The sequence below is a fragment of the Diceros bicornis genome, chromosome 28, assembly GCF_020826845.1.
Source record: "Diceros bicornis minor isolate mBicDic1 chromosome 28, mDicBic1.mat.cur, whole genome shotgun sequence".
Classification (NCBI taxonomy): Eukaryota; Metazoa; Chordata; class Mammalia; order Perissodactyla; family Rhinocerotidae; genus Diceros; species Diceros bicornis.
Window position 1 is genome coordinate 44,224,000 of NC_080767.1, and position 24,454 is coordinate 44,248,453.

The 24,454-nt window shown below is 47.2% G+C and overlaps 1 protein-coding gene across 10 annotated transcripts in view; it reads left to right on the forward strand.

Annotated features, from left to right (window-relative positions):
- EHMT1 (euchromatic histone lysine methyltransferase 1) overlaps nucleotides 1–24,454 on the forward strand; it is a 194,319-nt gene that overhangs the window by 110,368 nt on the left and 59,497 nt on the right. For 7 of the 10 annotated variants that reach the window (XM_058524654.1, XM_058524658.1, XM_058524653.1 and 4 more), the window contains 7 exons: nucleotides 2,371–2,548; nucleotides 6,993–7,150; nucleotides 7,487–7,675; nucleotides 13,715–13,792; nucleotides 15,543–15,663; nucleotides 19,060–19,191; nucleotides 22,837–22,982. In XM_058524654.1, coding sequence (XP_058380637.1) covers nucleotides 2,371–2,548; nucleotides 6,993–7,150; nucleotides 7,487–7,675; nucleotides 13,715–13,792; nucleotides 15,543–15,663; nucleotides 19,060–19,191; nucleotides 22,837–22,982 — 1,002 coding nt within the window. The remainder of the gene's footprint in view (nucleotides 1–2,370; nucleotides 2,549–6,992; nucleotides 7,151–7,486; nucleotides 7,676–13,714; nucleotides 13,793–15,542; nucleotides 15,664–19,059; nucleotides 19,192–22,836; nucleotides 22,983–24,454) is intronic. The other 3 variants (XM_058524649.1, XM_058524652.1, XM_058524650.1) reach the window with 2 other exon arrangements.

The window sequence follows — 24,454 nt, forward strand, 5'->3', positions numbered from 1 at the left end:
GTTGTATTTGAGTTGTGCTTGGAGGAGGGAAGAGAGTCTTAATTGTTGGAGGGAGAAAAGGAAGGGCACTCCAGGGTGGAGCCACGTTCAGAGCCAGAGAGTTCAGGGCAGGAGAAATCTAGTTGCCACGGGCAGACAAGCTGGTGAGCTGAGGATGAGTGGACCCCACTGGGAGAAGTGGAGAAGAACTGCTGCAGCTGCGAGAGCTTGAGCCCAGGTGGTTTCCCAGGCCAGCCTGCAGGCACGAGCAGGCGTCTCCCTGATGTTGACCCAGGAGATAGGGATGCCTTTTTTTATTGTTGTAAAATACACATGACCTAACATGTACCATCTCATCCATTTTAAGTGTCTAGTTCTGTGGCATTAAGCACACTCACATTGTTGTGTAACCACTGCCGTCCATCTCCAGGACTTTCTCATCTTCCCAAACTGAAACTCTGTCCCTGTTAAACACTATCTCCTGGTTCTCTCCCCTAGCCCCTGGCACCACCATCCTACTTTCTGTCTCTGTGGATTTGACTCCTCTAGATAACTCATGTAAATGGAGTCCTACAGGATTTGTCCTTCTGTGTCTGGCTTATTTCACTCAGCGTGATGTCCTCAGGGTCATTCCAAGTTGTAGCACGTGTCAGGATTTCCTTCCTTTTTAAAGCTGCCTAACATTCCATTGTACATTTTACCACATTTTGTTTATCCATTCATCTGTCCATGAACCCTTGGGTTGCTTTCACCCCTTGGCTATTGTGAGTAATGCTGCTGTGAACCATTGTGTACAAATAGCTGTTTGAGACTCTGCTTTCAATTCTTTTAGGTATATACCCAGAAGTGAAATTGCTAGATCATGTGGTAATTCTATGTTTAGCATCTTCAGGAACTGCCATACTGTTTTCCACAGTGGCTGCACCTTTTTTGCATTCCCACCAACAGTTCACAAGGGTTCCAATTTCTCCACATCCTTGCCAACATTTGTTGTTTTCTGTTTTTTTTTTAATTGAGATATAATTGACAATTTTCTTTCTTTCTTTCTTTCTTTCTTTTTTGATAGTAGCCATCCTAATGGATGTGAGCTGATAGATACCTCATTGTGGTTTTGGTTTGCATTTTCCTGATGATTAGTGATGGAGCATCTCTTCCTGTACTTTTTAGCCATTTGTATATCTTTTTTGGAAAAATGTCTATTCAGATCCTGTGCCCATTTTTTAGTTGGGTTGGTTGTTTTGTTGTTGTTGAGTTGTAGAGTTCTTTATATATTCTGGCTATTAATCCCTTATCAGATGAGTGATTTGCAAATATTTTCTCCCATTCTATAGATTGCCTTTTCATTCTGTTGATTGTGTCTTTTGTTGCACAGAAATTTTAAATTTTGATGTAGTCTAACTTATCTGTTTTTTCTTTTGTTGCCTGTGCTTTTGGTGTCATATCCAAGAATTCATTGCCAAATTCAGTGTCGTGAAGCTTTCCCCCTGTTTTCTTCTACGAGTTTTATAGTTTTAGGTCTTTGATCCATTCTGAGTTAAGTTTTGTATATAGTGTGAGGTAAGGATCCAACTCCATTCTTCTGTGTGTGGATATCCAGTTTTCCAAGTACCATTTATTGAAGGATACCAATTTCTTCACTATTTATTGCACCTACTGTGTGCACAATAAAATTTGGTTAAATTGAATTTGATTTGAGATCAAACTATGTCAAAACTTCAAGGAAGCAAACGGAGGGGAGAGCGTTAGTGATGTCTGGGCTCTGGAACGAGGCGGGGCCGAATGGGTCCTAGTGGTGTGGCGTCGGTATCACAAGCTGCCGGAACCCTGGAAGGCTGAGGCTGAAGACAGATTTAGGAGATCAGCAAAACTGTGAGCAGAAGACGGTTTAAAAATGTAGCGTGATTATCTGTTGTGGCATAGCTCCCATTTGGGGGGTGTTGCACAGTGTAGCCACGATAAACTGTGAAAGCACTGTCTGAGAGGTTTCCATGCTGCCCATTTTGAGTATTTTTTAACTTAGTAATATTTTGTTACCTAAGTCGAGTTGGCAAGCTCTTTCTGTAAAGGGCGGGGTAGAAACGTTTCAGGTTTTGTGTGCCACGTATGGTCACTGCTGCTGCTGCTTTCTTCTTCTTCCTCCCTTTATAAATGTAGACACCATTCTTCACTTGTGGATGCTGACCCGTCTCACCTGAGGGGTAGCCAGGCACGCGTGCCTTAGTGCCAGGTGCTTCCGTGGTGACAGCAGGTTTTCGAACTTTTTCCTCTCTCTTGGTAACTCACCTCTTGGTTGAGGGGAATTCATGGGGAAAGGAGCTGTGTTTTGGGGGGCATGTTGTTTCAATGACCATCCGCTTGTGCATAATTATAGTGATTGTTTTTGTTTTGAAGCATGCAGCCAGTAAGGATCCCAGAGAAGTTCGAGAAGCTCGAGATGAGGAGCCAAAAGAGGACATCAATAAAAACATTTCTGATTTTGGACGACAGCAGCTTTTACCCCCCTTCCCACCCCTTCATCAGTCGCTACCTCAGAATCAATGCTACGTGGCCACCACAAAGTCACAGACAGGTAAAAAGAGGCGCAGCAGCATGTGTGTGTCGCGAACCTGCGCCTTGCCAAACTAGAGTCTGTCTGACTGTGGTGCACGTGTGCTCTGGATGACTGCGGCTGGAGCCGGAGGCCCTCCTGTGCTCTCGTGAGCCTGCAGAGGGATGTCGGGCCTCTGCTCTAAAACCTCGTCTCATGCCTGCGTTGATTTCTTCCTTTGTTTTCAGTCTCAGGATGAAGATTGTTTTCATTACTAAGATCTTACTGCCTTGGTCTAATCGGGTAGAAGACTCTCTGGATTTGAGACCTCTCCCAGTGTATAACTTAGGTGCTGTTGGGAACATCGTGGCCTATTGGGGAGACCTTTGGGTTCAGGTTGTGTAGAGCTGTGGTTTGGTTCTAGCCCTGTTACCAACCACGCGCCTGTGGGCTATTATCCTTGCTCTTCTTCTTTTTTTTTTTTTTAATAATTTTATTTGTTTATTTATTTTTTCCCCAAAGCCCCAGTGGATAGTTGTATGTCATAGCTGCACATCCTTCTAGTTGCTGTATGTGGGACACGGCCTCAGCATGGCCAGAGAAGCGGTGCGTTGGTACGTGCCCGGGATCCGAACCCGGGCAGCCAGCAGCAGAGTGCACGCACTTAACCGCTAAGCAACGGGGCCGGCCCTATCCTCGCTCTTCTGAGCTCGTTTCTGTTTGTGGTCAGTTGGGGGAGTGGATGGACATTTGATTCCTTACTGAGGCTTTTTGCATGAGGTGGGAGCTGCATGAGTAGCCCCACTGGGAGGATGCTGGTGTGGGGGTGCCTTGAGTGAGGGGCCTCCCTCTCGAGCCTCTAGGACACAATTCCTACAGAGATGAGGTGCTCCCTCCAGTGCAGAAAGGCCCTTACCGTGAGGCCGTTATGCATGTCAGGTGGAGACTCGCAGACACGGGTGAGGTCAGCCTGGTGCTAGGCATGCTGGGGGCTGTCCACCTGAAAGGCTGGATTGGGGAGTATTACCCTGTGATAAGTGTATGTCTTCTTCTGGACTTTTAAAGTACTTTTTATTTGGGGTCCGGCACCATGGCTTAGTGGTTAAATTCGGCACACTCTACTTCCGGGGGCCGGGTTCGTGGGTTTGGATCCCGGGAGCAGACCTACACCACTCGTCAGCCATGCTGTGGCAGGGACCCACAAACAAAATAGAGGAAGATTGGCACAGACATTAGCTCAAGACGAATCTTCCTCAGCAAAAAAAAAAAAAACCAAAAAAACAAACCTTTTTATTTGTAAGTAATTTCAAACTTCCAAAACAGTTGCAGAAATTCTGCAAGAATTCCTGTGTCCTCCCCCGTTTTACCACATGTGCGTAGTTGTGCCTCCCCCCCTTAAAACTTTTTATTTCTGAAACATGAAGGTAAATTGCAGGCATTGGGCCCTTTGACCTCTAAATACGTCAGTGTTCTTTCCTAAAAATAACAATGTAATGTCCCTAAAAATAAAGACATTCTGTTAGATAACTGCAGCACAGTTATCAAAATCAGGAAATTAACTTTGCTGCAATACTGTTATCTAGTCTTCATGCCTTGTTCACTTTTGCCAGTTGCCCTGTTAATGTCCCTTCCAGCACAGGGAAACATTTCTGGTCCAGGTTCCAGTCGAGGGTTCTACGGGTCACTTAGTGCTGTGTCTTGTTAGTCTCCGTTAATCTGGAACATTCCTCGTGTGGGTTTGCTGCTGTTGCCCCTGGTCAGGCTCAGGTGGTGGAACGTCACCGAGGGGCGTGTGTCCTCAGTGCGTCTCCTGGGGTGTGCGGTGGCCATTTGTCCCTCCACGGCTAGGCTGGGTCTGCAGGTCCCTCGGTCAAAAACCTGCTGTTCCTCAAATTGTGGTCAGTGTGTGTCCTGGAAGGGGTACTTTGAGGCTCTGCACATGTCTTGCTTCTCCTCACATCCCACCTGGTGGCTTCAGCATCTGAGGACGCCCACCCAGACTAATTACCACAGGGTGTGTTCCTGACTCCGTCACTCCCTCTTCACTTATTAGTGGAGTTTCTGCTGGAAGGAAGTGCTTCACATTCCCATCCATGTATCTGTCTGTTTATTTTTAAGTATTGACTTGTGGATCCTTATTTAGTCTCTGGGCTCTAATCTGTCACCATCATTATCCAGTTGTCCCAGTTTGCCCCTCCGGCTGGTTCCCGAGTCTTCTGATGTGACCCCTTTGCTAGATGAGGACTTTCTGCCTCAGCCAGAGGGTCCCGGCTCATCCTGTCCTTCCCCGGTCTAGTCTGGAATTGGCCGTCTCTCCAGGAAGCCCTCCTTCTGTTTATTGGAGCATGGTAGTTAGAAAAAAAGATCAGTCTGCCTTCCCCCGCCCCAACTTTTTGCCTGTTTTGACTCAGTATTACTTGTTTCAAACAGTTAAACCAGGCACTTTACAAAACTCTGTGGAATTATACACGCATGTGTGTAAGGATTGGCAAGTATTGTCACAAGTCAGTGCTTCTGTTAATGTGTTAAGATTTTTCCTATTTTGGCTTTGTTATTTCATCTTTTTAATGTAAGTTTTCTAAGAAGAAATGCTCAGTATGTTTAGCAGTTTCCCACAAAAATTAACCCTTTGTACCCTTCTTCGTTTCCTTACTTGGAAGCTGGAAATGGGGCTTAACTGATGTGTTAGTTCAGGACAGTGAGTCAGCCTCGCGCCACGGGTGCACCCTCAGCGGTGCGCTGAGCTTGGTCTGTGCTGACAGGCGTGCCCCCAGCCCAGCTGCTCCTAGTGCCGTCACCTCCAGGGAGGGTACAGAAGTCAGTTTCTCTGCCTGCAGAGGGGAGCGCCATCATGGCCACCTTACCTGATTGCAGAATTGCTGGGGTGCCTGTCAGTATCTGGGGAGAGGCAGGGGCAGGTGTCCGGGATGGGGTGGGACACATGCGGTCCCCTAGATGTGCCGGGTGTGAATGTGGCCCTTTGTGACAGTGTCTTTGCAGACCGGGAGTGGTCTGTCCACTTTATTCTTCAGGCCTCAGTCCTTCCTCTGCCCGTTAGTGCTGTCTTCCCCGTGGGTGGGGTGTTGGAGCTGTTGCAGAAGAGAGGTACCTCAGAAAGTTTAAGATTCCAGCTCATCTCTTGTTACCGATATTTTAAGTTACTGTGGTGATGATCCCAGAAGGTTCTGTTCTTTTCCATCCTGCTGCACCACAAGAAGGAGACATGAGCAGAGTCACACGTAGGTGACAAAGCGCATTTTACTCTCCCTGCTATGATTGCAGAGGACTTGTATCTCAGCCTGGCTCACCTGTCCCTGCGGCCCAGTCGTCTTGTTCTAGCACTTGGTGGACAGAGCTGTGCTTCCTCGTGACGAGTTACGTGCTCAGAGCAACCCCCAGTGAACATGCTGCAGGACCGCATGGGCGATTGTCCTAAGTGTCCTGTGTGTCCCCAGTGCCTGCAGTCACTGGGCACCCCCTCACCCCAGGGCTGAGGCACACCTAGTGTCCACCACGCCGTGTGCTTATGGGGCTGTCAGCATGACCCACGCAGTGTTTACAGTCCACGCTCGTGCATATTCTTCCAACATTCTTTTTCTACATTTTGTAGAACTAAAACATAAGGTAATTTTTTCAGCCCTTTAGTAGAGTTCCTCTATGTGAAAGCAATGGTTTTCAGATTATTATTAAGCCCTGAAATTTTTTTTTAAATAAAATATTTAGGAAGCCTCATTCTGTAAAACCAGTCAACCTGGAGTGCTTCATCCAGAATGGGATGGGGGGCCCTGAGCTCCCATTCAGTCTCCCCACCATGGCCGCTTGTCTGAAAACGTGCTCCAAGACCCCCAGATGTTTGTTTCTCTCCGTCGTCCCTTTCCTCACCCTCATGTACCTCGATAATTCGCTGGGCTGTAGCTTCAAGGGCTTCTTTCCCTTCAGTTTGAGGGCGGTTGAGTGAGGAGGCGGGTGATGGGGAAAGGGTCCTGGTGGTAATGGACTGCGGTCACTGTTGTGTGGTTGTGCTTTAGAGGTGGACACGTCTAGAGACTGTGTGACTGATTTCTTGTTGTGGGTGAGAGAACAGAGTCTCAGGAAGGCCGACGTAGCCGCATCCCAGGGACTGGCAGGGAGGCCCCCCTTCCTCTCAGCTTCGTTCTTGCCACCACGCTGCGCATGTTCAGAGGCGAGGACTGGGTGCATGAGGCGCTACAGGGCCCTGGGGCTACCGGTGGGTGGGTTCTCCTGCCTGCGGGGGTTGATCATGCTGCCATCTGTACAGCTCAGGGTTTCATTGTGAATAAAACAAATGATCTGTGAGGTACTTTCAGCTTTCCCTGTGTAGTTTAGGGCAAGTAAGAAATAGCTATCACTGTGTGGCATGCTGTGACTTTGGTAATCAGATTTGTGAACTGTCACCTACCTTTAAAAGCACTTGAATGTGTTTCTTTTCCTTTCTTGTCCCCTTTTGACTTTTTTTTTTTTTTAGCTTGCTTGCCTTTTGTTTTAGCAGCTGCAGTATCTCGGAAGAAAAAACGAAGAATGGGAACCTATAGCCTGGTTCCTAAGAAAAAGACCAAAGTTTTAAAACAGAGGACGGTGATTGAGATGTTTAAGAGCATAACTCATTCCACTGTGGGTTCCAAGGTAAGGGGGAGGCTTGTGTTATTCGTACGTGTGCTTGGAAATGTGAGTCTGTGTCCAGGACCTCTTTGGCCAAAAGAGCACCATGTGAGGTTGTCGGTAATTTGGATGACCTCGGTCCCTTTTGAAGCAACCCAGGCCTAAAGTGCATCTACTCGGGGGCGCAGTCTCCTGTCCAGGTGGGTCATTGGAGGCCTCCTCACGCCGCCTGCCACCTGCTGGGCTCTTTGCCTGCGGTAGTCGCCGCGTCCAGTCCTGCAGGCCACGCCTTGGTGAAGTTAGCAGGTTGTTCCTGATGCCGGGGTTCTGCGTGACGGATGTACCCCTGCCGTGTTCCAGGGTGAGAAGGACCTGGGCGACAGCACCCTTCATGTGAACGGGGAGAGCTTGGAGATGGATTCAGAGGAGGAAGACTCAGAGGAGCTCGACGAGGACGAGGATCAAGGAGCCGAGCAGGCCGCTGTGTTTCCCACGGAGGACAGCAGGACTTCTAAAGAGAGCGTGTCGGAAACGGACCGCACTCAAAAGGTAGGCCTTTCTCACTTCCTTGGTGAAGAGAATAATAAGGTGGACCGTCCCTCCTGAGGATGAGCAGTCTGGCCACTCCTAGGCTACGTACTTCTGACTTGGATTTTTGTGTTTTATTTCTCTTGAATTTTTAGATTAGTTTATTTTCATCAGAGAAGTGTTTGTCTTCCGTACAGCATCCATTGAAGTAAACGTCTTGAGCTTTTTTTAGGCTCTAGATTCACAGGAATAAATCAATGGAGGACTGTGTGCCAGTAACGCTGCTTGCTCTTGGCCTTGTGGGACATACCTCCTTCTGTCCTGGGCCTTCTCCACAGGGGCAGCTCTCTTTCTCCTGCAAGTGAGGGGCTGACACTGGGGAGGCCTCAGTCCTCCTGGTTGGAGCGAGCATCCAGGGCTGCTGACCGGGCCTGTGGAGAGGTTATGGGCAGTCTGTTAATGCCCAGTGTATCCCGGGGATAGGGGCCAGGCATGTCCTTGTTTTGAACGCTTCATCCGTGTCCCCCTGAGAACGAGCTCTGGGAGGCCGCAGTGCTGTGGCCCCTGCTGGCTAGGCACTGTCTGTAGGTGGTCCTGGGTCACGACACTGGGCACAGACCTGAGTAGAATGATGTTGACCTCTGGGCTTGTGTTGATGCTCTCTCAGTCCTGAGAGGGATGGAGAGACGGGAGTTGAGAATCAGGCTGGCGTGGATACCTGGTTGCGATTTTACTGTTCCGCGTAGCAGACTTTTTTGAGAGAACTTTTGACCGTCTTTATTTAAGGTGGACTGTTATATCTAATGAGTTATTCTGAAACTAAGAGTAGGCAGAGAAGTTCCAGGTGAGTTCATTAAATAGTGACTTGTTGGAAATGTATAATTTTGTCGATTAGCTTTTTACACTTCGAGTCAGCTGTGTGCTCTGTAGATACGGCCTTGACGTGTGTAAAGCATTTTCTTTCAGCCCTCAGAGTTTGGGGGGTGTCTTTTCTTAGTGTTGCTTAAATTTCAAATTCGTTTTTAGCCAGTTAATGCCTGTTCTACTTTTTTTTTTTTTTAAACAGTTTTATTTATTTATTTATTCAGCCCTGAGCTAACATCCATGGTAATCCTCCTCTTCTTGCTGAGGAAGACCGGCTCTGAGCTAACGTCTATTGCCAAGCCTCCTCCTTTTTTTCCCCCCCAAAGCCCCAGTAGATAGTTGTATGTCATAGCCTCACATTCTTCTAGTTGCTATATGTGGGACGTGGCCTCAGCATGGCCAGGGAAGCGGTGCATGGGTGCGTGCCCCGGATCCGAACCCGGGCCACCAGTAGTGGAGCGCACGCACTTAACCACTAAGCCATGGGGCTGGCCCTATTCTACTTTTTTTTTAGCAGGTTTTTGGGCAAATTTTAAAATGTTGTCCCCAGCTCTTAAGGTAATTATTCAAAAGTAAATTAGTGGAAAATGCTAACATTAGAGATTTAAAGGGAATTTGAAATTTATTTATTTATTTTAAAATATCATTTATTAGTTTTTTCCCTTTCCTATAGAGAAGTGTAAGGAAGAAGCCAACAGCATCTTAACTCTTGTGGTGGCTTTTACATGGTGATTACAACAGACGTGGCCATGCTCATGTCCTGTAACCAGGAGTCTTACTCTCCACGCCCTGCTTCTTCGCTTAACTTGGCTGCTGGCCACAGCACGCTGCCGGGTCTGCCCATCCTTTGACAGGCTGTGTGCTCCACTGCACACGTCACCCATGCTCTGAGCACCAGCAACCGTAGGGGCCTTCATTGTCACACTTCCTGGAGTATAATCGTGGGTAACGCGTGTGATCTGCACTTAGAAGGTAAATGTCGGCCTGCCAGATCACCCGTGCGTTTATGCCTCCTGCCTGCGGTAGCTGAGAGGGGTGGTTTCCTCACCTTCCCCAGCAGTCAGCATGATTGGAATTTCAGTGTTTAACTGAAGTTCTGAGTGGGGCTGAGCTCCTTCTCACATGTTCACTGGCCATCAGTATTTGTTGTTCTTTGAGCCACCTGCTAAATATCCTTTGCCCGTTTTTCTCCTGGCTTGTGCATCTTTTAAAAACGTGGTCTTAGGAGCTTTGTGTAAATATGTAAATGTCGAGTTTCTGTGTCGCTCTCATGTGAGCTGTGGTTACTTTCCAGGTGGTGGTTGGTCTCTAGCCTTGCTTGTGATGTCAGAACCCACGGGGACTAGTCTATTTCTTTATGATTTCTGGGTTCTATGTTCTAATTATGATAAACAGACCTTTCTTACTCGTGATTTTGAATAAATTGATATAAGCCATCTTCTAATACTTCATTGATTTCTTCTTTATGTATTAATATTTGATTCATGTAGAATTTATTTTGTGATAAAACGTGAGGTAGATACACTCAAAATGGGTGAGTTTTCTGGTGTATAAATTATATCTCAATGAAGCTTTTTAAACAACATTTGAGGTCAGGGTCCCATGGTTTCCTTCAAAGCGTTAGCCCATGTGTTGCACCATTTGTTGACTGACATTTCTGTCCCCTGCTGATTTAAAATGCCACCTTTATCCTATACCATATGGCATATGAATTTGAGTCTATTTCTGGATTCTCTATTTTGATCGAGATCTCTTGTCTTCCAGAGAGAATCTAGACACTGCATAACTCTGAACAATAACACTGCATAGGGCCCTCAGCTCCTAGCCGGAGTCTGTAGCTGGGCCTGGTGACCAGAGTGGCGTCATGTTGGGTCAGGGTCCCCTGCTTGCCCCCGGCCCGCTGAGCCCCTGCCCGCCCTGTGTGAGCTCTTCCTGGCTCACTTACGGTTCAGCTCAGACTCCACGATGTCGGCAGATACCCTTCTCTTTCTGATTTCCTCAGTTTTTCAACTTACACCTTACTCCTTGTAGCTGTCATAGGGCAGTTATCAAGTGACCCCTTGTAAAGTAACTGTTATTCCTTCCTTTACAGTCACTTTATAGGAGTTTTGGAAGGAACTGGAGTTAAGTTGTTAGTGTGCCTATTTTAATTGGTAGTTTCATTGCTCAATCTTTTTAAGATAAAAAACTACCCACTAATATTTAAAGATAACTTACATTAAATAAAGCTGACTAAAGATATCAGAATCCTACAAAAAAGATTATACTGAATGGTGAAAATTTTAAAGCATTTCTAATATCAGTGATAAAAAGAGGGAGGGTTTGCCACTTTCTCCCCTAACAGGAACACTGCAGCTCCGTCATTCTTGCTGCGATGCTGTAGGATGAGAACCAGAAGGAAACATTAACATTTAAAAGGACAAGGGAGGGCCGGCCCCGTGGCTTAGTGGTTAAGTGCCCGAGCTCCGCTACTGGCGGCCCGGGTTCGGATCCCTGGCACGCACCGACACACCGCTTCTTGGGCCATGCTGAGGCCGCGTCCCACATACAGCAACTAGAAAGATGTGCAACTGTGACATACAACTATCTGCTGGGGCTTTGGGGAAAAAAAAGGAGGAGGATTGGCGATGGATGTTAGCTCAGGGCTGGTCTTCCTCAGCAAAAAGAGGAGAGGAGGATTGGCATGGATGTTAGCTCAGGGCTGATCTTCCTCACAAAAAAATAAATAAATAAAAAAAATAAAAGGACAAGGGAGAAGCGTTTGCTGAGAATATAATCATCCATCTAAAAAAATCCAAGAAAACCAGCTGAAAAACTGCTATAGCTAGTAAGCTGACATATATGCGACAAGACCTGAACCTCCTGTCTTCATGTGTAGTTGCAATAGCCAATTAGAAAAGGTAATGACAGCAATGTCAGTAATATCAATACATGCCTGGGGATCTTTTTTAACTTTTCTAAGTAGAAAATGTCAGGATATGCGAACATACAGAATAGTGAACAGTCGTCAACACTTGGCTAGTCTTGTTTACGCTTGCATGGATTGTCTTGAAGCAGAGATTTCAGTGTGGATCTTTAAAAGATAAGGACTCTTTGAAAAACAAAACCATGGTATCACACCTAAACATTAGCTGTAATTCTTTACTGTCACCGGAGTACTGTGCAATAAATTTAATAAGAAATGTCTGTTACCTGAGAGGAAAACTGTAAAACTTTGCTGAAAGAGGTAAAAAAAAAGACGTAAGTTCATGGAAAGACCCGTTATTTGTCTGAATGAGAAGATCTTTTGTTTTATTCTCCGTGTGTTATCCGTAAGTTCGGAACAGTCCTCATCAGAATCCTAACAGGACTTTCTGTAGAACAGCTGACGTGGGATAGAACAGGGAACAGGACAGTAGTAGCAATCCCGGAGTGTGACTAAAACGGGGGGTTTGTGCGGCAACAGGATAGCAGTGGCGGTGGAATAGGGGTCCATCACACGCCTGTTTGTACGAAGATAGAGTCTATTGTAAGAATGGGGTTTTCAATTTGTGGTCAAGGGATCATGAACTTTTCAATAAATGTTATTGGGACAACTGTCTGATCTTTTGGGGGAAAAATAGAGGTCAGCTCTTGTATCATGGCACATAAGAAGTGTAAACTGCATTCTGGAATTAGATGGTGTGATGGTTGTGCAACTCTGAATATACTAAAAACCACTGAATTGTGCACTGAACAGATGAATTTTAGGGTAGGTAAATTATCTCGGTAAAGCTGTTATATAAAAAAGTAAATTCCAGAAGATTTAGTGTCAACACAAAATATTGAACTGTGGAAGAGAATGTTGGAAATTATTTCTCTAATCTCAAACGAGGAAGGCCTTCAAGTGCAGGACACAAACCCAGAAGTCACGAAGGGAAAGATGGACACGTTTGACTTGTCCAGATAAAAATCTCTAAAGTTTTATATAAGAAGAAATAGCAGAAGCAAAGCTTAAAAAACTTGGTAGGAAAAATATTTATAACATATTTTGCAGACAAAGGATTACTATCCTGCATGTGTGTAGCTTCTACAAATTAATAAGAAAGCCAGGACCCAATAGAAATATGGACTGAGGATATGGTCAGGCCAGACCTAGTGGAAGAAATAAAGTGTGATGAAGTTATGGAAGACACTCAGTTCCTCTGCTACTTGGGGAATGAAGACCCAGGCAGCCATGCGACCCCTTTGCAGGGCTTGTGGTGCCTCTGTGGGTGTTGCTCCTGGCAGCATTCCTGGAACGCCACGTCTAGAGTGTTCTATGCAGAGAATAGCATGCCTGTCGATTTGTCTCAGAGGGTCTGGCTTGTCTAGAACACAACGTTAAGGTGAAATTGCAGGGTGCTCATCGATCGTGGAATGAAGTTACCACGTGCAGCGCCACAGTGTGTGTGACCACATCCCTGCTCCAGGGAGTGGGTGGGAAAGGGCAGATGGGTACTCACATGTATTTTAGCATCATTTGCAATGAAAATGTGTTTGTGTATTACCTGTGTGGTTAGAAAAGATAAATACAAAAGAAAAAATAAGATATTTCAATTGTTCTATATGGAAAGAATTCCAAAAAGTATTTTTGTTTGGAAGAGAGTAGCGTTCACAGAACTGTGTTTGGTGCTCTGCGGTCCGTACAGACAGAAGCACACTCTTGCGTCCAGGCAGACATTGGCTGCAGGTACCATGAGCAGCGGCAGCGAGATGGCCCTGGGGCTGGCTGGGAGCTGGGGGGTACGTTTTGCATTTTTTATTATTTTGTGGACTCTGAAAATCTTTTTACTGTGTGTGTTTTGTTACTTTTTAATTGCATTCTACCACACATAAAATGGATCAAGTGCACTAATCTTGAGCGTACAATTGATGACCTCTTACACTCCAGAGGCACCAGAGGAGGTGCCTTCCAGATCACTTGTAGATCAGTATACAGATCTATACGTCCAGGTCAGTATAGAAATACGGTAAAGGAGCAGCCTGCCTGGGATGGGGGCTTTCAGGGGAGCAGGAGGGGCCTGGAGCTGGCACTTGGTCGTTCCTTGGACAGAGACAGCGTCCAGCCCCCTGCACGTGCATCTCCAGCGTTCACTGCCAGTGTGTTTGGTAAAATGTATTTTTGATTGAATCACCTGCCACTGAAGGGTCTCATTAGTTTCTGTTTTCTTTTTGGCTTATCGTGCGGCTGGTCAGATGGATGGCGAGTCTGAAGAGGAGCAGGAGTCGGTCGGCACCGGGGAGGAGGAGGAGGATGGAGATGAGTCTGATCTGGTAACCCCAGCGTTGCATTCTACTTCATGTTTTATAGCAGAGTAAATACAGGAGACGCTGTGGACTGACCAGTCCCTCACTTAGCCGTCATTCATTGCGCTTTAGTGTGGGTTTGGAAGCCAGGGCCACGACTATGGCCAGGCAGATCTGGTCCTGGCCCTTGGAAGGGAGCACGAGAGACGCCCGTGCAGAGAGCCGAGGGAGATGGGCCCAGGGTGGGCAGGGCAGGCGAGAGGGCCATCCCGGTGGGTGGTGGGGCTTAGGGGAAGGGGTCTGTTGTCCCTCGTGTGTGGTTGGACGGGGCAGGAGCTGGCCGCAGTGACAGCAGCCGTGAGTCTGCCTCTGTGACTGATGTGAGAGGGAAGGAAGGAATTGAGGTGTCTGAGATAGACCTGGCGGACCTTTTGGTGGGCTGGATGTCACGTGGAGGTGAGGGATAGGAGTGAGTATGTTATTAGTGGTCAGCCAAGTGGAGACGTCCTGGAGGCAGGGGCCAGAGGACAGGGCCCGGGGTCCAGGCTTGGGAATGGGGAGCATGGGGGAAGAGCACAAGGCCCCAGGATGGAGCCCGGGGAAATGTCCCGTAGGTGAGCATTAAGCAGAGAAGGATGCGTCGGCTCTGAGACTGGGAAGCAGGTCTTTGTGCTGTGGGAAGAAAACTCAGAGAGTTTGGGCCACGTGAACCGAGAAATGCTGTTAACTGGGAGAAAATAGTCAGTGGTGTCAGGTTGTCACATGGGTGGATGAGATGAGGACACAGAAGAAAGGGACTGTTGGGTTTGGTGATCGACTGTCGTTTCTTTGGGACGGTGGATTGAAGTGACAGTGAGCTTTGGGTGCAGTGCTCACAGAAGTCCTTTCTGAAGTTTTGCTGTAAAGGGGAGCACAGGAATGAGGAAGATGGAGTGGAGTGTAGGGTGCAGTGGGTGGTTTATTAGGAGGGACACTGGACGGAGCCTAATGCCCCGCCACAAGATGATCTCCAGGACCGCCCTCCCTTGCCACGTGACTGCAGGCCGACCAAGCACCCAGCACGAGGGCTCATTCCAGGCAGTTGGGAAGGACAGAGCGCTGCACCTGGTGCATGTTTTTGTCTCATGAACACATTCTTTTAAATTTGTGTCTGTATCCACAGTAAGCAGGAATTGTGAGATCCTCGTCTTAGACTAGTTAGAAGGGGCTGGTGGTCCGAGCTGTGTGTCTGTATGTAATCTGTGGTAGTCAGATGCCGTTTCTCAATCTAGGCTTTAGAAACAGATACTTAAAAAATCTTGAAATATTATAAATTGATTATAACCTCTTTTCCTTGTCCTCCATGTAGATAGTTAATTTAAACGTAGATTCTGAAGCCATTTGAGCCATTGACTGTTCTTTTCTCATGAGCAAAATGAATGGATATGTCTGATTGAGTGGGTTCTCTCCTCACTGAGCTTATTTATTTAGTTCCTGAGGAGAGCTTTTTCATTTATTCTTTTTTGTGCCAAACTCAAATAAGATTGATAAATTCTATTTTAATTTTCTTGGCTTTTTTTTTTGGCCTATAAAGTAACTGAGCTTAGAGTGATGTTTAGGGAAAAGCACACATATCTTTAAGAATGTGACCAAGAAAAATGTTTAAAATTAATATTCTAGTGGAAGAAGCAAGATATAACAGGTATTTTACTTTGCAAGAAAACAAAACTCGTAGTCCTTTTTGCTTTCAGGAGCTCCCGTGCTTTACCTTTTCTGTTCCTGCCCCTTTGGTCCTCAGAGTTCTGAGTCCAGCATCAAGAAGAAGTTTCTCAAGAGGAAGGGGAAGCCTGATAGCCCCTGGATCAAGCCGGCTAGGAAGAGGAGGCGGAGAAATAAGAAGAAGCCAAGCAGCGGGCTGGGTAAACTGCCCGGGCGGCCGCGGGGCCTCGGGGGCTGGCCTGCGGCGGGGGTTCTGCCTAGGATTTCATTTGAAAAGCGGGCTCCATGGTTTAGAGAAACCCAGAACGGGTATGAAGTGGCTTGGTAGAGGCACTCAGCTGACCCTAAAGTGGCTTCTTTCCGGCGAACCTCCTGTGTGCTGGCCTCGTTGCTGGACTGGGGCTGATGAGGGTCGTGCATCGCTGCCCGTGTGGCTGGGAGTCTGTGGCCCGCGTGCACAGTTCATGGTCACCATAGCTGCCGTCACTGTCCTGTGTGGGCAGTCCTCGCTCCACATGGCTTTACGCCCTTTGGTCAGATTCCCCTGTCCTAGGAGTAATTTTGTTAAAGGGAATGCAGGGAAGGAAATGACCGTCACACTAAGAAGGTGAGCAGGCCTAGTGGGCAGGGGTCATGTTTACAGCTTTGTTGCGGAAGACCTGGCGTACGATAAATTGTATGTAATTCAGGTGTGCAGTTGGTAAGTTCCAGCACCCAAGTATGACTGTGAGACCTCTACCACAGCCACTCATGAATGCCCCACTGGCAGGGTCCTGTCCCCTGCCTCCCCTTGGTGACTACCCTCTCCCCAGCCAGCCCTCCTCCTCCTCCACCTCTGTTCCGCTTTCTGTCCTGCAGATTGGTTAGCACTGTGTACAACCTTATAGGAGTGGATCATTGGGTAGGTACCCTTTCTCTGTCTGCTTCTTCGCACAGCGCTGTTTGAGAGCCATCTGTGTTGTAGTACGTAGTACATGTCGATAGTTGGCTGTGAAGTATTCCAGGATGTGGCTGTTCATGGTTTATCTTTCACCTGTTAAGGGACATTGGCCTCTTTTTGTTTTTTGGCTATTACAAATAAAACTGCTATGAATGTTTGTGTACAAATCTTTATTGAACAGATGGTAAATATTTAGGAGTGGAATGGCTGAGTCGTATGCTGTATGTCTGACTTTTTAGGAAACTGCCAAACTGTTTTCCGAAGTACTTGTCCTCTTAACTTTCCCACACAGCACGTGAGAGTTCCCGTCCCTCTTGTGTCCTTGCCAACACTTGTTATGGTCAGTCTCTTGAATTTCAACACTGCTGGTGGGTGTGCAGTGCTATCTTCTGTGGGTTCACTTTGTACTTCCCTAATGAGGAATGAGGTTGCACATCTTAGCTTTTGTATAGCATCTGTAGAGTGTTTGTATCTTTTTCTCATTTTTAAATGAGATTGTATGTCTTCTCATTAAGTTGCAAGAGTTCTTTCAATGTCTTGGATATAAGTCTTTTGTCAGATACGTGTTTTGCAAATATGTGCACCTAGTAAAAGTTTTTAAAATTTGTTGAAGTCTGTGAATTATTTTCTTTTAAAATTCATCCTTTCTGTGATCTCAGAAATCTTTGACTAACTCAGGTCACAAGATTTTGTCCTAGTTTTCTTCTTGGAGTTTTACAGTTTTGGCTCTTACTCGTGGGTCTCTGATCCATTTCGAGTTAGTTTTTGTGTGAGGTGGGGTCAAGCTCTCTTTTTCGCATGTGGGTATCCAGTTATTCAGCACCATTGGTTGAATTGACTTTTCTTTCTCTGTTTTACCCTTTGAACCTTTGTGGATACTCAATGTGTGGGCTGTTTCTGGACTTTCTAGTCTGTTTCATTTATTTGTTTATCTTGACACCAGTACCGCAAAGCTGCAGGACTTTGTTCTGGTTTTCACAATTACTTTAGCTGTTCTTCTACATTCCCCTGATATAGAAGTAGGTTTGCTAAATGGATGTCGGGGAGGCAAAGCTGTCCCCCGAAATGCAGAGGGCTGCAGGAGGCCTTTGTGTGAGTCACGGTTTCACGCTGGAGGTGGGTGGTGAGTGGGGCTCGCTGACTCACCAGGCGCACAGGAGCCTCCTGTGAACTTCATCTCCATCTCCGTCACTTAGGTTTCCTTTTCTCTCTACCTCGATGATCAACTGAGATCAGAATACTTGATGTGGCTTTTATTGTTGGCTAACAAAAGCATTTGTAGATCCAAGACTAAAAGTTGTTTTGGAGTTGAGGTTTCATCTTTGCCTTCTTGGGCATAATGTGTAAAATGCATGCTTAAGTATTTATCCACATAGGAGTTTGAATTTTATTTTTTTTCCATGAAATGTTTAAAATTGCACAAGGACTACTCATGTTCTTCAAATTGGTGGTGATGATTTCTCACACATGATTGGCTTCTTCCTGTCTATCCAAGATCTAGGTGCAGAATATGACATGAATTCAAAGACTTTGGATACCATGAGTCTCTGTATTATGGCTCATTTATTTCCGATTATTGAAATAATATCAACAACTAGTATTTATTTATTTATTTTTAATAATTTTATTTATTTATTTTTTCCCCCAAAGCCCCAGCAGATAGTTGTATGTCATAGCTGCACATCCCTCTAGCCGCTGTATGTGGGACGGTGGCCTCAGCATGGCTGGAGAAGCGGTGCGTCGGTGCGTGCCCGGGATCTGAACCCGGGCTGCCAGCAGCGGAGCACGCACACCCAACCGCTAAGCCACGGGGCCAGCCCAACAACTAGTATTTAGAAGCTTGGCTGTGAAATACGGGCATTTGCCCTCTGCTGGTGTTGCATGTTATCTTGTGTGTATGCACACTTTTGACAGACCTCCTCAGTGAAATGCCTTTACAATGGCAAATACCTGGGTAGGCCCTCCTGGGACTTGAGGCCCTCGAGGCCAAAATGTGCACACGTCCCAGGAGGCCTGAGCCTTTGCAGTCCCCACTTCACAGGCTCCTTTTTTGCCCACATGCCTTCTCCTTGGCATGTTCAGATTGTGTTGCCCTCTGCTGAGTGAGGCACTTCAGAAACCACTCATGTCTGACGAGTGGACGCCTCCTCGCAGTCCTGTGTCCTTTCCCTGTGAATCCTGAATGCCAGGTGTCGGTGAGGTTGGGCAGATTTCCTAGCAGCACTGCACGTGTCTTTAGCTACTTTACGTCAGGTGGTCTTTCAAACCTGCAAGTCAGATTTTTCTGTTTTATTTTTAAAGTAATAGTCACAGAACATGACACATACCATGTTTTTATCCATTTCCTTTATTATTTCGTCAGCTTTTGTCTAGCTGTGTAGTTACAGAGAAGGATGTTTTCACATGTAAGCACCTTTGTTTCTCTTGATACTCTCTCCTCTCCTCCCATGAATATTATGTAGAAATGGGGGAATTAGCAAAATGATGCACAGGAAAGAAAATGATAGTGAAACTGAAGTGACCTAGACAATAGTGGCATTTTAGTTTGTTGTTGGAATGGGTTAATTAGCCTTCCCTGTGAGCCCAGCCTCCACAGTCTCTGGTGGAGAGACGTGGCCCCTGTGCAGTGTTTCACGTGCGTGCTCTTTGACTGCAGGTTCTGAAACTTATACGTCGTCTTCAGGAAGCGCAGAGCAGACGGCACCAGGAGACAGCTCGGGGTACATGGAAGTTTCTCTGGACTCCCTGGATCTCCGTGTCAAGGGGACGCTGCCCTCACAAGCAGAAGGTGAACGTTGGTGCTGTGACAAGGCTGGGCACCATCTTGCTCTTTGTTTGCTGGGTGGCGTCCTCTGTATTAGCTGGATGCCCCCTGCTGGGTAGTGATGGAACGTTTGATTAAATGCATCCCTGAAAGGTGGCCAAATGGACATAACACAAGGCATGTGTGCTGTGTCACCCACAGCATTCAAGTGGAAACCCTCAGGGATAAGGTAGCAAACATCTCCCTTGAGGTCACATTGTTGGTGGTCATACAGCATTTCCCCCATAAGTCAGACACATTTTTATGTAGAGTTCCTAATGAAAAGGTGTCCTTCTGTCCTGACTGTGTTCCAGGAAATACACAGGTGGCTTAATTTTGAATAATGCGGCTTTTTTATTATATCTGATTCTAATTATGGTTGGTTGAAATATGTCTTCTGGTTAGTGTTGCGCTAACAGTGCTCAGATACAGTCTGTAATGGAATAATACGTGGGTGGTGCTGTGTTTGAGCCTTTAAATCACAGAGGCATCAGCAGCTCCTGTGGCGCTCCTTGGCCCCGGGGCTGTGGGCGGGGGCCAGGGGCGGGGGCGGCCTGTAGGCTGCCTGCACTGTATCAGCACTTGGTAACCGTCCCGCACACAATCTCTCCACCAGCATTTCCTCTTCTTCAGCCATTCAAAAACCTTTTATCAATGAAAAGTAACTAATAACTGTTTGACTATTTTGGAAAATTTATTTGAAATGTAATATGGGGAAAATGTAAAAATCCCAAAGTTATTTACATTTTATGTGGATTTTGTAGCTGTGAGATTGTGGACTGCTATAGGGGTTTAACCAATCATTTTTTTTTTTTTTTTTTTTTTTTTTTTTGTGAGGAGATCAGCCCTGAGCTAACATCCGCCAATCCTCCTCTTTTTTCGCTGAGGAAGACGGCCCTGGGCTAACATCTGTGCCTATCTTCCTCCACTTTATATGGGACGCCACCACAGCATGGCTCACCAAGCAGTGCGTCGGTGCGCGCCCGGGATCCGAACCAGCGAACCCCGGGCCGCCGCAGCGGAGCGCGCGCACTTAACCGCTTGCGCCACCAGGCCGGCCCCGCAATCATTTTTTGAAGAACAAATAACTAGCTTTTCATGGTTTTGAACATTAGAGAAATCTTTAGCCTAAGACATAAATCGTAGGCTTGTCCTTCAGAGAAACAACCATTTTTCTTCTTGCATCAAATGGAGCAGAAACCCCTCTCCATTATGAGTTCTCAGCATAGTCCCCCCATGCTTTCTTTCCAGATGAAATATAACACTGTATGTCTCATTTTTCTAAACTTGCTTGTAGATTTGTCTCAGGAAGTTACAGATTTGGATGTAAGCATGAAATGGTGTTTCATTTTATCAAGTTGCCTCCTCTGCTACACCCCAGTGTCAGCTGTGAGAAGGCAGCACAGCGCCCAGTGGACACTACACTCACGAGCGCAGTGACCTCAGGCTTGCCCTGATTTGTTGTTTTAGCTGAGCAACGGGAGATTGATGGAGATGGTGGGAGATGGTGTTTAGAGGCCCTCTGCCTTCAGATTTTTATATTCTGTCTCTGGTAAAAGTAAGGACCGGAGGTGGTGGTAAAGGGACCAAAAGAAAAGGACCTGAGACAGTAACTAAAAGTAACTGTGAAGGGCCGAGAGTGGCAAAGTGAGGCCACGCTGGTGAGAGCCGAGTTAGAGAAGGGAGCAGTGAAGGCTGAGGCTTCCTGAGAACCCAAGACCTCTTATATGTTGACTTCCCCAAGTTTATTTCCCTGTGATTGAACCACTGACTGATCAGTCATGCTTTTGATTTAGAGAATCAGCATAGAGAAGAAACAAGTTGCATTGCTCAGTTGCATTCATGCTTTTTAGCCCTAGAGTTCTGGAAACTTGAAGGAGACAGCAGCAGAGCCTTAGGCTGGACAGCAGGGGTGCAGCATCTCAGGCTCGTTGGGCATCTGGGTGGTGTGCACCTGTGACAGGTGCAAAGGGTGGGTGACAGTTCTGGGTTGTCGTTCAAGAGGGTCCAGGCTTGAACCTGCAGAATGTTTGTACCAAGATCAGAAATCGCTCCGTGTGCATGTCTATCTTCTCTTCGTCGTCTTGGCTCTTAGTTCTGCTGAGTCAAGGTTGAGCGATATTGTGATCCCAACAGGTGACTGAGGGGAGGTCAAGAGCTGGTGACCTGGAAATGGGGGTGGGGCAGGTGAGTCAGAGCTCAGGGGGAGCGGACACTCGGGTGGGATTCGCTCGGACCATTCATTTGACGTCCCTGGTGGCTCCTGCTGCTGGAGACAGGAACACATACCAAGTTCAGGAGATGTCTGAGCCACTGCCACATTGTGCAAGTGTGTGGGAAGCTAACTCCAGGGACCTGGGCCCTCGTCCCCTCCCGTTGGCCTTCTCAGCCATGTTGGCGGCAACTCTGCGCAGTCTGTGTCTTCCTCATTTTAGAGTCAAGTTGCTCAGCAGGTCACCACAAAGGCCTCCCAGTTTTAAACTTGCAGTGATTCCGGTGTGAGTTCTACCTTACCACCAAGGAAAGGCATCCATCTCTTGGAGTGTGGGTGACCCCGAGGCTCCGCTGCACTGGGTGTTGGCGACGGGACGAGGCGGAGTTGCCCCCCTGCTGCATTGCTGTACAGAGCACCCGGGCTCCTGTGTCCTGAGTGTGCCCTGGCTGTGACCAGCCTCAGGTTACAAACAGGGTAGCGGAGAACAGTCAGGGCGTGTCCTCTGGCCTGACATGGGCCTGTTGTAGATGTGAGGACAAGAGTTCATTGTTCTTACCTGAGAGGTGGTGGTGAGGTGGGGGACGCGTGGGTTCACCTTCTATTTCTACTTTGGTTCCCAAGGAGAACGTGAGAGGTGCCTGGGTTTGGAAGCAGCAGTCCTTGTAACCGCTGGTCAGATCGAGCCGTCTTTCTGGGCAGGCCTGGGGTTGGGGGGGTGAGGTGGAGCTGGCTGCAGGCCCCTTCCTGCCCGCGCTGCTCAGCCGGACGTCTTCCCCGGGCCCCGGGATGAGAAGAAGATACTGAGTGCTGCTCTCATTCACGTTTTTATCCTCACCCTGCTTTCTTCCCTTTGTTTCCCCAGCTCTTCCCTCCATCAGCTAGTAAATTGGCCCTTTGGACTGTTGTAGTGGGTGAAAGCGTTCTCAACAATAAACAAATCGTTATTAACCCTTCCAGATTAAATTGAACATTTGTTTTTGTGGCTGCAATTCTAAAAACAAGTGAGGAAAACAAGGTCTCAACATATAGTGAACTTTTTTTGTGTGAAAACCAAAAGACTTAAGAGTAGCTGATGATGGTCTCTCTGAACTTACCTGCTGGCTCCTAAGAACATGGATTACCAAATCATTCTCGAGAGCCTGGCGGGTGGTAGCTAGCTGGAGAGACGCGTTTTCCTGTCCTGCGGTGGTGCGTGCTCGATGGGCTGGACCCTGCCGCTGTGCAGGGCTGCATGTGCTGACAGAATTCCCGGTGTTGCTTTCATTTCCTGCACAAGAGGCTTCTGCAAAGAATAACTGGGCTCTTTCTGGACTACCCTTTTGAAGTGGGAACTGTGTGTCTCTGAATATAATGAAAGCCTGTCTGGGCACGTGTGCCGTTGTTAGTGATGCTCATGCATGTCTCTATGACTTTAGGGCTGGCCAACGGTCCCGATTCGGTGGAGACTGATGGTCTCCAGGAAGTGCCCCTCTGCAGCTGCCGGATGGAAACCCCGAAGAGCCGAGAGATCACCACTCTGGCCAACAACCAGTGCATGGCTACGGAGAGTGTGGACCACGAAGTAAGCAAGTTTACTTTCATTTACAACAACAAGAAAGGAGGCAGTGCCCCAGAGAGCACAGCCCTTTCCGTTGAGTGTGGTATCGCACGACCAGGGAGCCGAAGTAGACTTTGCACAAAACCAGCCAACGGACACCAGCGGTGACATAATGAGATGGTGGAAACCAAAACATAGGTCTAGAGCTTTTTAAAAAGGTAGATGTGGGGCCGGCACGGTGGCGTAGTGGTTAATTTGCGTGCTCCACTTTGGCGGGCCAGGGTTTCCCAGTTCGGATCCCAGGCGCGGACCTACACGTCGCTCATCAAGCCATGCTGTGGCAGGCATCCAACGTACAAAATAGAGGAAGATGGGCACAGATGTTAGCTCAGCCACAATCTTCCTCAGCAAAAGGAGGAAGATTGGCAACAGACATTAGCTCAGGGACAATTGTCTTCACCAAAAAATAAAAAGGGAGACTCTGCAGTGTGTGGATAAAAATGACCTGTAAGCTTTACTTTTCTGTTATGGTCATGCTTTTACAAAGATTTTTCTGCCTTGCTGTAAATTCAGATGTGGACAAGTTGAGACAGCAGAGTTGAGCTGAGGGGTGGACGTTATTTGCCACATGTTCCGTCACACACAGCCTCTCCACAGACTGTCCACCTCTTTTAAAAAAAAACTTGTCGTGGTGAAAAGGTGTACTTATCCTTCTGAACCTATTACTCAGATTCCGCTGTCACCAGCATTTCAACTCGTCCCTCCCTCTTGTCCTCTCTTGGTTGTGAGCTAGCATTTTAAAGCAAACCCCATTTTACCACTCAGTATCTCAGTATGTATCTCTCTTAAAAGAGAACCTTTTCTCATGTAACAGAAATAACATGGGGTCGGCCCAGTGGCATAGCGGTTAAGTGCGCACGCTCTGCTGCTCGTGGCTCGGGTTCGGATCCCGGGCGCGCCCAATGCACCACTTGTCAGGCCATGCTGTGGCAGCGTCCCATGTAAAGTAGACGAAGATGGGCACAGATGTTTGCCCAGGGCCAGTCTTTCTCGGCAAAAAGAGGAGGATTGGCAACAGATGTTAGCTCAGGGCTGATCTTCCTCATACACAAAAAAAGAAATAACAGCAATTTCCTTTTATGATGTAACGCCTCGTCCATAGTTACATGTGTCTGTGAACAAATGTGTTTTACGGTATTTTTCTCTGAATCCAATTAAGTTCCATTCATTGTATTAGTTGCAGTGTCTCTTGAGTCTCTTTATCTCTTAATCCGGGACGCTCTGCCTCACCCGTCCTCTCCTTGCCTATGCTGGCAGCTTGTTGAGGGAACTGGGTGAACTGCACGCTGCCACAGACTTTGGGTTTCTCTGATGGCTCTTTTGTGTTAAGTACCCCCCTCAGTTCCTGTAGCCTGGAAGTTAGGTCTGAAGACTTCAGTAGATTCGATTTAATTTTGGCAAGAATGCTTTGGAGGGGCTGCAGTGAGCTCCCCTGC